This window comes from Rhinolophus ferrumequinum, chromosome 7 (genome assembly GCF_004115265.2).
Source record: "Rhinolophus ferrumequinum isolate MPI-CBG mRhiFer1 chromosome 7, mRhiFer1_v1.p, whole genome shotgun sequence".
NCBI lineage: Eukaryota > Metazoa > Chordata > Mammalia > Chiroptera > Rhinolophidae > Rhinolophus > Rhinolophus ferrumequinum.
Genome location: NC_046290.1, coordinates 39959777 through 39972018, shown reverse-complemented (window position 1 = coordinate 39972018; position 12242 = coordinate 39959777). Strand labels below are relative to the sequence as shown.

The window sequence follows — 12242 nt, the reverse complement described above, 5'->3', positions numbered from 1 at the left end:
TATATACATACAAACATTAAATAAACAGGTGAGGATATGAAAAACTGTACTCAAATAAGTAAAGACTGTTTGAGCATTTAAAACAATTCCATACAGTTTTCAATCAAATGCACAGTAAACTTTTCAATCAAATGCACATGAGTAAAACTATAGTTCTTAATCTTAATATTTCCTAAAGGTATAATATTTCAAGACATTTTCTTGGTATGTAAAAGTATCTCTCTGTAGAGAACATGAATTGCAGAAACTTCATGCAAAGTGATTTTTCCTTACTTTTAAAAACTATATTCTTAAAAAAAAATCAGCTATCTTTCTTGAGTTTATTCATCAAACTTAAAAAACCATGACAGCTTAAAATTATTTCTGCCCTTTAGTATCATTATGACACCAAAAACAGGTGTTCAGAAAACAAAATGCCTTTAGAAAGAAAAAGAAAAAAATTTAATCTCCAAAGACATAAATAAATGAAATATTCTAATATTCATTTGGTTAGCCTAAGCAAAACATTAGATTGAATGTGAATAGGACTCTAGTTTCTTCCCTCTTGTTCAATTTTTATTAGTATTTTTCTAGTAAGCATTTTACACTTCCATTTTTTTCAGATAACCGATCCATCATCATAGAGAATGCCCCTTAAATTATTTTTCTGTAAGTGATAGATTTACATTTTACATCACATCTTCCTTTTCTTAGACCTGGAAGGAAAACAGGCATGCGGAAACACAGACAATATTTTCAGTTACCTTGTCTGAACAGTTTTATAATATAAAACTGATGATTAATAGCTTTTCATAGTAGCAGGTCCAAGGCAGAAATGAATCAGATAGAACCTTACTTACTTTTGAATTTTGTCTGATCTAACCAGACCACAATTATATAATTTGTACATCATAATCAATATTTGAAGTTATTCTCATATTATTATATCTTAAATATAAGAGTTCAGTGAATTTAAGGTAATTTAAGAAAATAAACACTAAAAGCCACAACCAAATAAAATATTCTCTTAACTATACTTTCTACTCATATTGTTTAATAGGATTAAGCAAAGAACAGCAGTTTATGGAAAGGAAATAGCAAAAGAAGAAAGCTCTGATTTATCAGTCTTACTATAGAATTTCTACCACACCAGAAGCTATAAAAGTGATATTTACACTAAAATTAGTTTGTTTTGTTTTTTCCCTCTAGGTGTTTTCCAGAACCAAGGCTGCAAATACTTTTGTCACTTAAATGGAAACCAAGTATATCCTTTCTACATGGCAAGTCTCTGCATGGTCATGAAAAAGTGTATTAATAAATCTAGCTCTTCTGACAAACACTGGCAAGGAAATGAAATAAACAATTCATAGTGGAAATTCACTAAGTTATTTTAAAAATGCAAGATGAATTTTTTACACCCAACAATGATCCTTACAAAGGCTTTTATATTATAAACCATTCCCCCAATTAACTTTTTTTGTGCCCATACACATGGAAAAGCCATGATCTCCAAGACAATAAAAAAAACCCTGAACAATTTATGTACAACGAGATGAGAAGAAACTGCCATCTTAGGTGATTTTCAAGACAAGGCCTGAATTGTAAAAAGCACTGCCCAGTGAAGACATACTAAGTTTCCATAAAAAAGGAGATGATCAATGACCTGTGCAGACTGTTTGGAAAAGACACTCAGCTGATAAAACCCAATCAATGCTTGTTTTGGATGCTTTTAGAAGTCACTTGACAGACTGGTTCCTGTTTTATAAAAATATAAAAGACTTTACTAGAGATTTGGTAATAAGGGGTTGAGGTATGACCTCACCGCTGTCTGTTTGACATTGTTGTAAACAAAGCTACACAATAAATAATCACAAGGAAATCAGGAATATATACCTTCAGGATACATTTGTAAAAACTGACTGTGCTAATGTTATTCAAGTTATACGACTTGGAGTCAAATTCCCGGGTAAGTGTTGTATGTCACACAGCTCAGCCCAAAATGAAAATAATGTGCTCTGGAGAACAGTGTTAGATAATCAACTCAGTGTTAGATAATCAACTATGTTAATTACATAGACACTGGTATTGAAGATTTACATGAAGCATTTGAATAAAACAGAATCATGGAACAAGAGGGGGAAATCTCTCTAAAGTAGTATTTTACATTTTTAAATGTGTGTGTAATTAAACTAACTTAATATGATAGACATTTGACTGTTTTGCTAGAGCTCTAGAAGTTTAATGTATTCAAGCTGACTGAAAAACGTTATGTAGATTTGTCTTTTTAGGGAAAATCGGTGATCACCTTCTATTTAGACCTACCTTGTATAGTCTCACTGCCAAATTCCTCCAAAATACTTCTAGCGCACACAAGACCTCTCTCTGAGCTCCAGACCCCTAAGTACACCTGCACTCTTCTCATCAATTCTTGGCAATGTCACAAGCAACTCAAACTTAAAATCCTACACCAGACTTCTGAGTGCCTCCGCAACACAAAACGAAGAAACCAGAACAAAACAAAAACTCAAACCCAGGCTCTCTTCCAATTGTCCTTATCTGGATCAAGAGCAATGCTATCTAACCAGTGACTCAAGCCAGAAACCTGGGATTCAGTCTTGACCTTTCTTCTTCTTTACTCTTCCGACACCCAATTCATCATCAAATTCTGTCACATTTACCGCTGAAATTTTTGTGTCTGCTTGTCTGTATTTTCACAATGAACACGGTAGTAACAAGTCAATTCTGCCTCTAGTTTGAACTACTGGATAACTCCCTGTACAAGGACACGTCTACTCATGGTTTCCCCTAATCCATTCTCTACGGAGAGGATCAAAAGAGCTCTTATGCAAAATCTGATCATGTCTCCCTTGCTTTTAAAACAAGACTTTAACTTTTCAGTAACTTCCCATTACACTTGAAAATTCAAACTCCTATTCATAGTTTACTCAGCCCCATTTGACCTGGTTTCTGCCTACATCTCTCTCTGCCATCATCATCTAACTTTTCATACTACTGTCCAGCTATACTTGCCTTCTTTTTGACAATTTCTAGCCTCATGGCTTTCACTGTGGAGTTCCATCTGCTAGGAATTCTATTGCCCGAATTTACTTCGTTAATTGTATTGACAATAATAAAATTACAAGTGGGTATGGTCCTATAATAGAATAAACTTGGATTCTTCGTTCCTGAGTAGGGAAAAAGTCTGTTCTGGTCTTCTCAACTTTGTTTCTCTCTTGTGAGTCTCGTTTACTACTCACACAGAACACTTACTTCTAACACTACTGGTCACCAAGTGTGTGTGTGGGGGGGCGGGGGGTTGTTCCCCACAACAAGCAATTCTCTGTGACACCAGTTGACCTCAATTTACCTCAATTCTAACACTACCTGGAGATAGTTATCAGATTGCACAGGTTAGGGCTCAGTTGCACAGGACTACCCCCTAACCCCCAATTCAGACGCCAGTCCAAAGCCCATGTTATCTATCACCTGTGCTTCCGACCAATCAGCTATAAGTCAGATGAACCCCTCCCTTGGGTTCAATTAATTAGCTAGATAAGCACCTCACAGAACTCAGGGAAACACATTTATTTTAAAGGACAATGATGAACAGCCAGACAGAGAAATACAGAAGGCAAGGTCTGGGGGGAATCCTAGCAGGAACTTCTATGCCCATGGAGTTAGGGTTTGACACCCTCCCCGTATGGATATGCTCCCCCATCTGGAAGCTCCCCGAGCACTCGATTAATGGGATCTTATGGAGGTTTCCTTACGTAACGATCAATTATTAACTCCATTTCCAGCCCCTCTCCCCTCTCTAGAGGACAGAGGATGGGCTGAAAAGTCCAAGCTTCTAATCATGGCTTGGTCTTTCAGCCCCCAATCAGGAGCCATCCGGGAGCTCACTCAGAGTCTTCCTGACAGAACAAAAGATGTCCTAGTGCTCTTCTCACTTAGGAAATGACAAGGGTTTCAGGAGCTCTGTGCCAGGAATGGGGGGCTAAGACTAGAAGACAGCTGTCATAGATGAAAAGCAGATGATTGAAGGTAAGGGGTTTCAAAAGCCAAAACATGAGGAAACTATAGTAAAACAAAAAATTTTGCTCCATGGGACCTCAAACAAAATATAATGTAAACGTACATATTAAGGTGAGAATTGAGGCTAGGAAAAGGATATCATAGAAGGTATCTGGCAAAAATAGTAGTAAAATTTCCAAAGCCAATGATCCAAACTAAGAACAGGCAAGGGTTTATACACACGAACTGCAAACTCAGATAGGGGAAGCCATGGAGACAAAAGGAAGGCAGCATATAGGCAAAGTCTCCAAACTACTCAGGATCAGAAAACTACTTTCTCCTAAAATATCGTGCCCTCTACTATCACACGATGCCTCAAGAGTCAGGAGCAATGAAACAACACACATCTGAGCCCAAATAAATAACATTTATTTGGGTACAAATAAAGTCTAATCAGTAAACAAAGCACCTTTTGTTTGATTTCACATACATGATTCTTCTTCGCCTTAGTCCGAAGCAGCATATCATGTTACAAGTCCATACACGTTTTCTAGTCTGTGGCTCAGTAACAGAAGACAAGTAAAGGAGAGGATCCTTGGAGCACGGGACGGATGAGGAGCCGAACAGAACATGAGGAAGTGCATGTGGGCCCGACTTAGCAGGAAGGCCAGCAATAAAGCTCTTTTGCAGAATCTCGTCAAAGGTCCCCAAGATCTTCTTCTACCATTTTTGCAACACTTAAAAATATGGCAAATCTTACTATTATTGTTGTTGTGAGGGTAAGATAATTAATTTTAAAAAGGCCCTAAAATTAATGTGGGTCCCCCTCTACCTTCAACATTTGGGTATTTACATAATTCATAAGTTCAAGAAATGTACACATACATGTCATACATACATGTTTGTTCTATTTCTTGACCTCAGTGGTGGCTACACGGCTGTATCTACTGCTGTATGTGATTCATATATAAATAAAATTTTATTTACATATTATATATAAATAAAATTTTAAAATGTGTGTAAGTCTAAGGGCAAATATTTGTCACGAATTAATATTGGTGGAGGTGAGATCTGAATAAATTCTACTATTACTTCGAGGATCCCTAACAATAAAATAATCAAGGCAAAACGAAAGAAAAGAATAAAAATCTGTCTAACTGTTGCTGACTCAAGACACAGGTGGCCATGAGGCAGCGTGAATGAACAAAGGAACCCTGGATTTTATGGCTGAGAAGTCGAGGACTCCACTAAGAGTAAGAAGTTGACGAAAAACAAAGAGGTACCCAGAGATCCTCTTTCCCTAAAACTTCTAAGTTCTACACAATTCCCTCACTCTCCCACAATATCCACCTTTACCTCTCCCCAAGACTTAGCCTCCAGCTATCAAAACATTGGCAATCTCTCCCTTCCAGAAAACCACGAGACCCCTCTGCCTTCCTTTACCCCAGGCTCCCTCAATCACCTGTGACCCTCTTCTATTTCCTGCTTGCTCCTGTTGAAGTCTCTGTCCCACACCACTGAAGCCCTCACCAATCATGTGACACCAAATGTCTCCGCTTCCTTGCTAGGAGGGAGTTGGGAATATATTCCCAGTTATCTCAGAAGTGAGAGAGAAGTTTCTGAAATTCCATGCTGGAATTCTAAATGTCTTTAAAAGTTATAATGTTATAAATAAATGATAGTTGAGTTCTATGCTTCTCGTTTAAAGGTGAGGGGGAGACTTTTTTGGTATGTCCTGGATCCTTAACCACCTTTTATGAAATTCAATGGAAAAAATGGATCTGTATCTACAACTATCCTTCTGAAACAACCAATTTAAGCTGGAGCCTACCTCTTCTTAAGTGCTCTACACAGAACCTTTTGTAAATGCTAAAGAAATAGAGAAATCTCAAGAATAAGCTTCTTGAGTTATATTTAGAATATTATTTGGTTTCAACTTTGCTGTTTTGTTCAAGGTGGAGGCTGCTCAAAATGTGAAATAATTAAATACAAAAATTACAGCAGAAAATTTCTATGAACATATTACTTCAAATCAATTTTACCTTAAGTTTTTTTAGACTATGCAAATATCAAACAACAGTGAAATGTGAGCTACCTAATATTTATGAAAGGAACGGTTGCTAACAAAAACTGGAATGAGCACTTAGTGAATACCACTGTGTACAACTATAGCGCCATATATAAATTAATAAGATTGAGGTTTTTCAGTCGGGCCTAAATCAATTAGAAGTTATATATAAAAACAAAAAAACTTTGATAGCATTTCTAAATTGCCTTCTTTAAATTGGCGGAAATTCTGTTTTAAGATTAAGATAGTTATATTGATTCTCCTAACTTCCATAGCCACCTATGCTGCTCCTAATGATCTTTAAGAAGATGTGGTTTATTTAGGTGGTGGGAAGGGGGTCATGGAAGGGTTTTCACCTTTTACTTCAAGTAGTTCTGTAATGTTTGAATTCTTTTTTTCCAATGAATTATGTACTTTTAGCAATTAAAGAAAATACTTAATTGGAGTCGTGGGGATTGGGAGTATACAACAAAAAAAGAAATGTATTATTAAAAATCTTTCAAGGAGCTGCTGGATGGCTCAGTTGGTTAGCGCGTGGGCTCTGAACAACAGGGTTACCGGTTCGATTCCCATATGGGCCAGTGAGCTGCGCCCTCCACAACTAGATTGAAGGCAACGAGCTGCCGCTGAACTTCCGGAGGGATGGCCGGATGGCTCAGTTGGTTAGAGCGCGAGCTCTCAATAACAAGGTTGCCAGTTCAATTCCCACATGGAATGGTGGGCTGCGCCCCCTGCAACTAAAGATTAAAAATGGCGACTGGACTTGGAGCTGAGTTGCACCCTCCACAACTGGATTGAAGGACAGCGACTTGGAGCTGATAAGCCCTAGAGAAATACACTGTTCCCCAATATTTTCCAATAAAAAATTTTTTAAAAATGTCTTCCAAGGTGAAACAAACTCCACGTACTCTTTCACAATTAAATAATAATTCATGTAAGAACAGATTTTAAATATATTCACATCTCCTACTAAAATCGCAATCAAGGACAAAGCTTTAAGCTGGGCAAGAAAAGCCAAAAAAAAAAAAAAAAAAAAAGAAAACTCTTGGAGAGAGACAGTTACAGCTTTAATTTCTTTGCAATTTTTAATACATCTCAAAACCGCTCTTCAGCTCCTTTCTTCTTTTCTCTCAAATATCTTATGATAGGGGTTCTCGAAGCATGGTCTCTAGTCTAGCCACATCAACAAACTCTGTTAAACTGCAAACCCACAGCCCCCATTCCAGACCCACTGAATCTGGAACTCTGGGAGGGGTGGGGCAGCAATCTATTTTAATAAGGCTTCACAGTGATTGTGAGTTGGAGAGACATTGTCTTAGGTATAATGGATAACATCTTACAATTATTTCAGTTTCATAGTGCAAACTCAATAATTATCACCTGGTTTAAACACTCCGAGATTGTTTCAGGCTCATTTCACAGGGATAGTATTAACTTTTAATAATAAATAGAAATTTTGAGGAAGGATAACACAAACATGAAATACAGAGGGTGCCAAAAAAATGAATACACATTTTAAGAAAGGAAAAAAACTGTATTAAAATTGTAATACTCAATATAGACTGATAACAAAAGATGAATACAAGTCATGTGTATACATTTTTGGGGGGCACCCCTGGTATATAGTGCTTAAGAAGAAATTTTTTATACATATTTTTGGTTCCGGTCACTATTACAAATCGAGTATGAGCACTTACTACATCCCTAATATTCTGGAGAGTGCTACACAAGTATAAATTTATGCTCATTGAGAGAAAGATTACATCACTTCCATGACTTTAATTACCATCCATCTATGTTAGATTCTCACTTGAGACTAGTGACATCTCCTAGGGGCTCTTTCGTCTCATTCTTCCTCACCCGTCTCCCCAAATCGTGGCTTAAATGGTTACTGTTAAGAGTGCTTCCGGTGAAATGGACAAATGAAAGGTTAAAATTATTGACCTTTACCAGATAGATCTCTCCCTTCATTTTCTGTTTGCTGGTTATTTCCATGTGGAGTCCAATGTGAATCTGAAATGCAATGTATCTAAAATTGAACTCATTACTTTGCTCACACCACACTCACATCCCCACTCCTCTTGCTTCCTTTGCTCAGTGGATGCAGCATACAGTTGCCTAAGCCCAAAATCTAACATCTTTGATTTCTCCCTCACCTGCCACCCATCAGCCAATCACCAAATCAGTTCCAAAGTAGTTCTAGAATCCATCCTCGTCTCTGCCACTACCCTGGCCCATGCCTCCAGCTTCTCTCTGCTGGATCAGTGATTCAGATTCCTTCCCAACTGAAGTCCTGCTTCCGGTCTTGTTGCTCCTTCCAGAAAGAGTGCACTTGCTAAAGCGCAAATCTGATGTCACTCCGTTGCTTAAAATCCTTCCATGACTCCCTGCTGTGCTAGAGAAAAACATGAAATTACAACATTCTTCATCATCTAATATTTCTCTAGCGGCAAATCTCACACCACCACTCACAGCTCCAGTTGTATTGAATTTTAGTTCCCAGAAAAGCAGTATTCTTTTTTTCTTCAACCCTTCTGATATGTTACCTTTACCTATTATACAGCTCTCTTCACTGGGCTAATTCCTATTTATCTTTCATGGTCCAGTTTCAATGTTGCTTTTGTCATAAAGCCACCTCCCACTTCCACATGTTATGCCCAATAGCTTTCCAAGTGCAGCACTTACATGCTGTACAGTAACCGGTTCCCTCCTCTAGATTTCAAGCTGTACTGAGACTAGGAACTATGTCCATGGTGTTCACAATTATAACCCCAGCACCTGGGCGGTAGTATAACATGAAATTAAAGCATGGGCTCTGGAGGCAAACAGACCTAAAAAATATCACAAGCTGTGACAATTTGGGAATTTCTCGATCTCACTCTGCGTAGATTTCCTTACCTGTAAAATGTAGACGGTACTACCCCTCAAGGCTTTTTAAGGATTAAATATGATATATGAAGTATTTAGCATAGTGCTTGGTATACAGAAATATTAGCTATCCTTATTACTGAAGACAGTGCCTATTAAAGAAAATTTTTGCTGAATAAATACAGTATTCACAAGTTATTAAAAACATTATTTATTTATGCGAAGATCATATAATTCATTATATTTCCAAATAGAGTTTGTAATTCTGTAAGAAGCCTTCAGTTTTATTACGTCTACAGCACTGAAGTTTTCTTACAGCCTCTCTTTAAATTATAAAGCAGAATGTTCAAAGAGAATGACCTGTGACTCTCTTTCAGGAACAATTTGTTTATGAAGTCGAATCTGCTCCAAACCAGGGCTTTCGAGAGAATTTGGGCGAGTGTTACAAATTGAGGCAGCTACATTATACCTTGCTGATTGATAAAAGCTATAGTATTCGAGTCTATTTTCCCCTGAGTTTTCTGGTGCCTTTTGTTTTTGTTTAAATTGAATAACTTTATAGATCAAAAAAATGATTAAAACACAAGCTAAGATGAAAAAAGCTAGCAAAATGTCAAAAGCCTCATTTAACTTTTCAACTTCTTGAGTACAAATTAGAGATGTTTTCCCTGACACTGAAGTAGCGTCAGTGGGTAGAGTGCTGTTTTTTGACGAGTTCAAGTTAACAGAAGAAGTAAGCTGTATTTGCACAGGTAGCACTGCAGTAGTCTCTAGTGGATTACCAAAGGTATTCTCTTGAAAAAGTCTACTGGCAGGTGAAGTACGAATTTGTTCCCAGAAAGTAACGTTCGTGGTATTTTCCAAATGTTTCCCATCTGTGGTTACTTTAGGCCAGGCCATCATTAACGCAGTGGTCTTGTGATGAATCTGAGGAGACTGTACAGCCCAAGCTCTGGATACATTTGTCGATGACGTAATGCAATTTGTAAAGTCAGTCCACTTAATATGATGCAATGCTCTGCCACGCATGGATGGGATATTCTGATAATAGATGTTTAAGGTAATGGCTGAAGATGCTAGCCAGTCGCGAAGGCCCAAAAGTTTGCAGTTACATTCCCAAGGATTAGAATTTGCCTGAAGATGAGTCAATGAAGACAATGGCTTAAGGACCCTTGGATGTAAGTCTGTAATATTATTAAATGACAGATTAAGGATCTTCAAAGATGCTCCCATGTTTTCAAATGTATCATTATCAATGCTGATTATTCTGTTTCTATCTATCTAACTTAAGGTAAATTAAATTGTTTAACAAGCTAAATGTGTCAGAACTTAAGTTTTCTTAATCATTTTGGCTTAAGAGCAAATGTTTAAGATTATTAATTCCACTAAACCCATCCCTAGTAACATTTTTAATTCTTGAATTTTTCAGGAGGAGATATTCCAAGTGGACAGTGCAAAGGGCTGTATTGCTTCAATATGGTTAGGAGACAAAGAAAGTCTTTTAAGACTCTTAAGTACTTCAAAAGCATTTGATGGTACTTTTGTTAAATTATTACCTTCTAGATACAAACAATCCAGGTTTCCAAGATGTTGAAAGCCTGAGTCTGATATCCTCAAAATGTTATTGTTTGATAAACCAAGTATCCGAAGAGCAATGATTCCAACAAAGGTACCCACTCCCGAGGACAGTGAGGTGATTTCTCTGTAGATTTAAGTCCTGAACTGAAACTAGATCATTAAATATTCCTCTTGGAACAAAAGATACTTGACTAGACTATAAATATAAACTACGAAGATTGGAAAGCCCCGTGAATATTCCAGGATCCAAGCGCTTCATAAAATTATTTAGAAACAGAAAACATAGATGCCGCAAATGAACAAAGCCTTTTGGATATACATACACAATGCTAGTATTATCCAAATATAATGCTACAAGAGAATGAAGGCCTATTAATTCACTTTCACTTATATGAGATATATTATTTTCAGTCGGATACAGAAAAAGTGTACTTTCAGGAAAATTCTTAGGAATACTTGAAAGGCCTAAGTTACGGCAGTTAATTTGTCTCCCAGTGCAGAGCTGGCAAACAGATGGACATCCAAGTATCTCCTTATGAAATAATAATACAAGACAATAGGTAACAAGTAGAAACAGTCGTAGGCAAGGCAGAGAAAAAGGTAATCCACACATAGCCCTGTTCTTGGCTTTTCTGTTCATATCAGAATTGGCTATAAAAAGAGAAGGTAAAACTTTAAATCATCAAAGTTTTCTTAAAACAAAAGTTTTATAATACCAGAAATTCTGTATTTTATTTTATTTTTGTTGGGATCAGCTAACAATGCTAAGTGTTATAAATTATACTGCGGAGATAGCATAAAATAATGAGTTTGGAATATGTTCTAGAATTATTAGTACCTCCAAGACATTAACCCACTGTTTGACAAAATGACAACTCAAATGCAATGAACTACAAAATAAAATTCTTGCTAAGTTAATTTAAAATATTACACTTGACTATAATAAAAGTGACATGATAATGCAGGGATACCAGTCTTTGGATATAATATGTCCCTTCATCAACTTAAAGTCTAATATCAATTTATGAAAATACACATTCATTACAGAGCAGTTAAACTACTTTTAAACTACAGCTTTTCACAAACCAAATTATTTTCATTTCAGCTAAAAGTTCATATTTAAATAAATAGTCTTACCAAGAACAGGAAATTCATATTATTAACACTCGGCTGATTCAAGTAAAGGTTTTCTTTCTAAATCTGAAGAGCGACATTTCTAAACTCCATTTCTTTCTGTGGCACTGCTGACCTCCACCCCTCCACTTTTTTTTTTTTTTAAATCACAGTTTGCTCAGGAAACACCACTCTTCACACTGGTTCCTCCACAGTCAGTGTGTAAAACAGAGGTTGTCATGGATACAGGAAACTGTGACAGGAAGTAATTTTATCTGTGTTTCAAAAATATTGTTGAAAGGATACCTCAGGAACTTATTTTTTCAGAATGCAGTTAATTTGAGTTTTCGTAAAGCACATACCTAAACATCTCGTAATTTTAAAAACATCTTTTTTTAGGAAAAAACCCTGAAAATTTTAAATATTCAGAACGAACAAACTCCGTATGCATCAACAACAGATAGCTACTGGGTGGAAATAGCAAGTTGAAATAAGAAGTAAATGGAGCAATATAATTTTTGTGAATTTTTAAATGCATAAAATATTTATTTTATTTTGAATACACATGAGGGATGTCAACTTTGTTTTACTCCTTAAAAAAAAAAAACCAGATAGCAAAAAT

General features: G+C 36.5%; 2 protein-coding genes across 2 annotated transcripts in view; both read right to left on the bottom strand.

Moving 5' to 3' along the window:
• Positions 1 to 12242, bottom strand: part of IPO11 (importin 11) — a 155017-nt gene that overhangs the window by 31590 nt on the left and 111185 nt on the right. The window lies entirely within an intron of this gene.
• Positions 9260 to 11151, bottom strand: LRRC70 (leucine rich repeat containing 70). Its single transcript, XM_033110714.1, is given in 4 exon segments — positions 9260 to 10210; positions 10212 to 10381; positions 10384 to 10603; positions 10605 to 11151. Coding segments are annotated over 4 exon segments (1884 nt in total). The 5' UTR covers positions 11148 to 11151.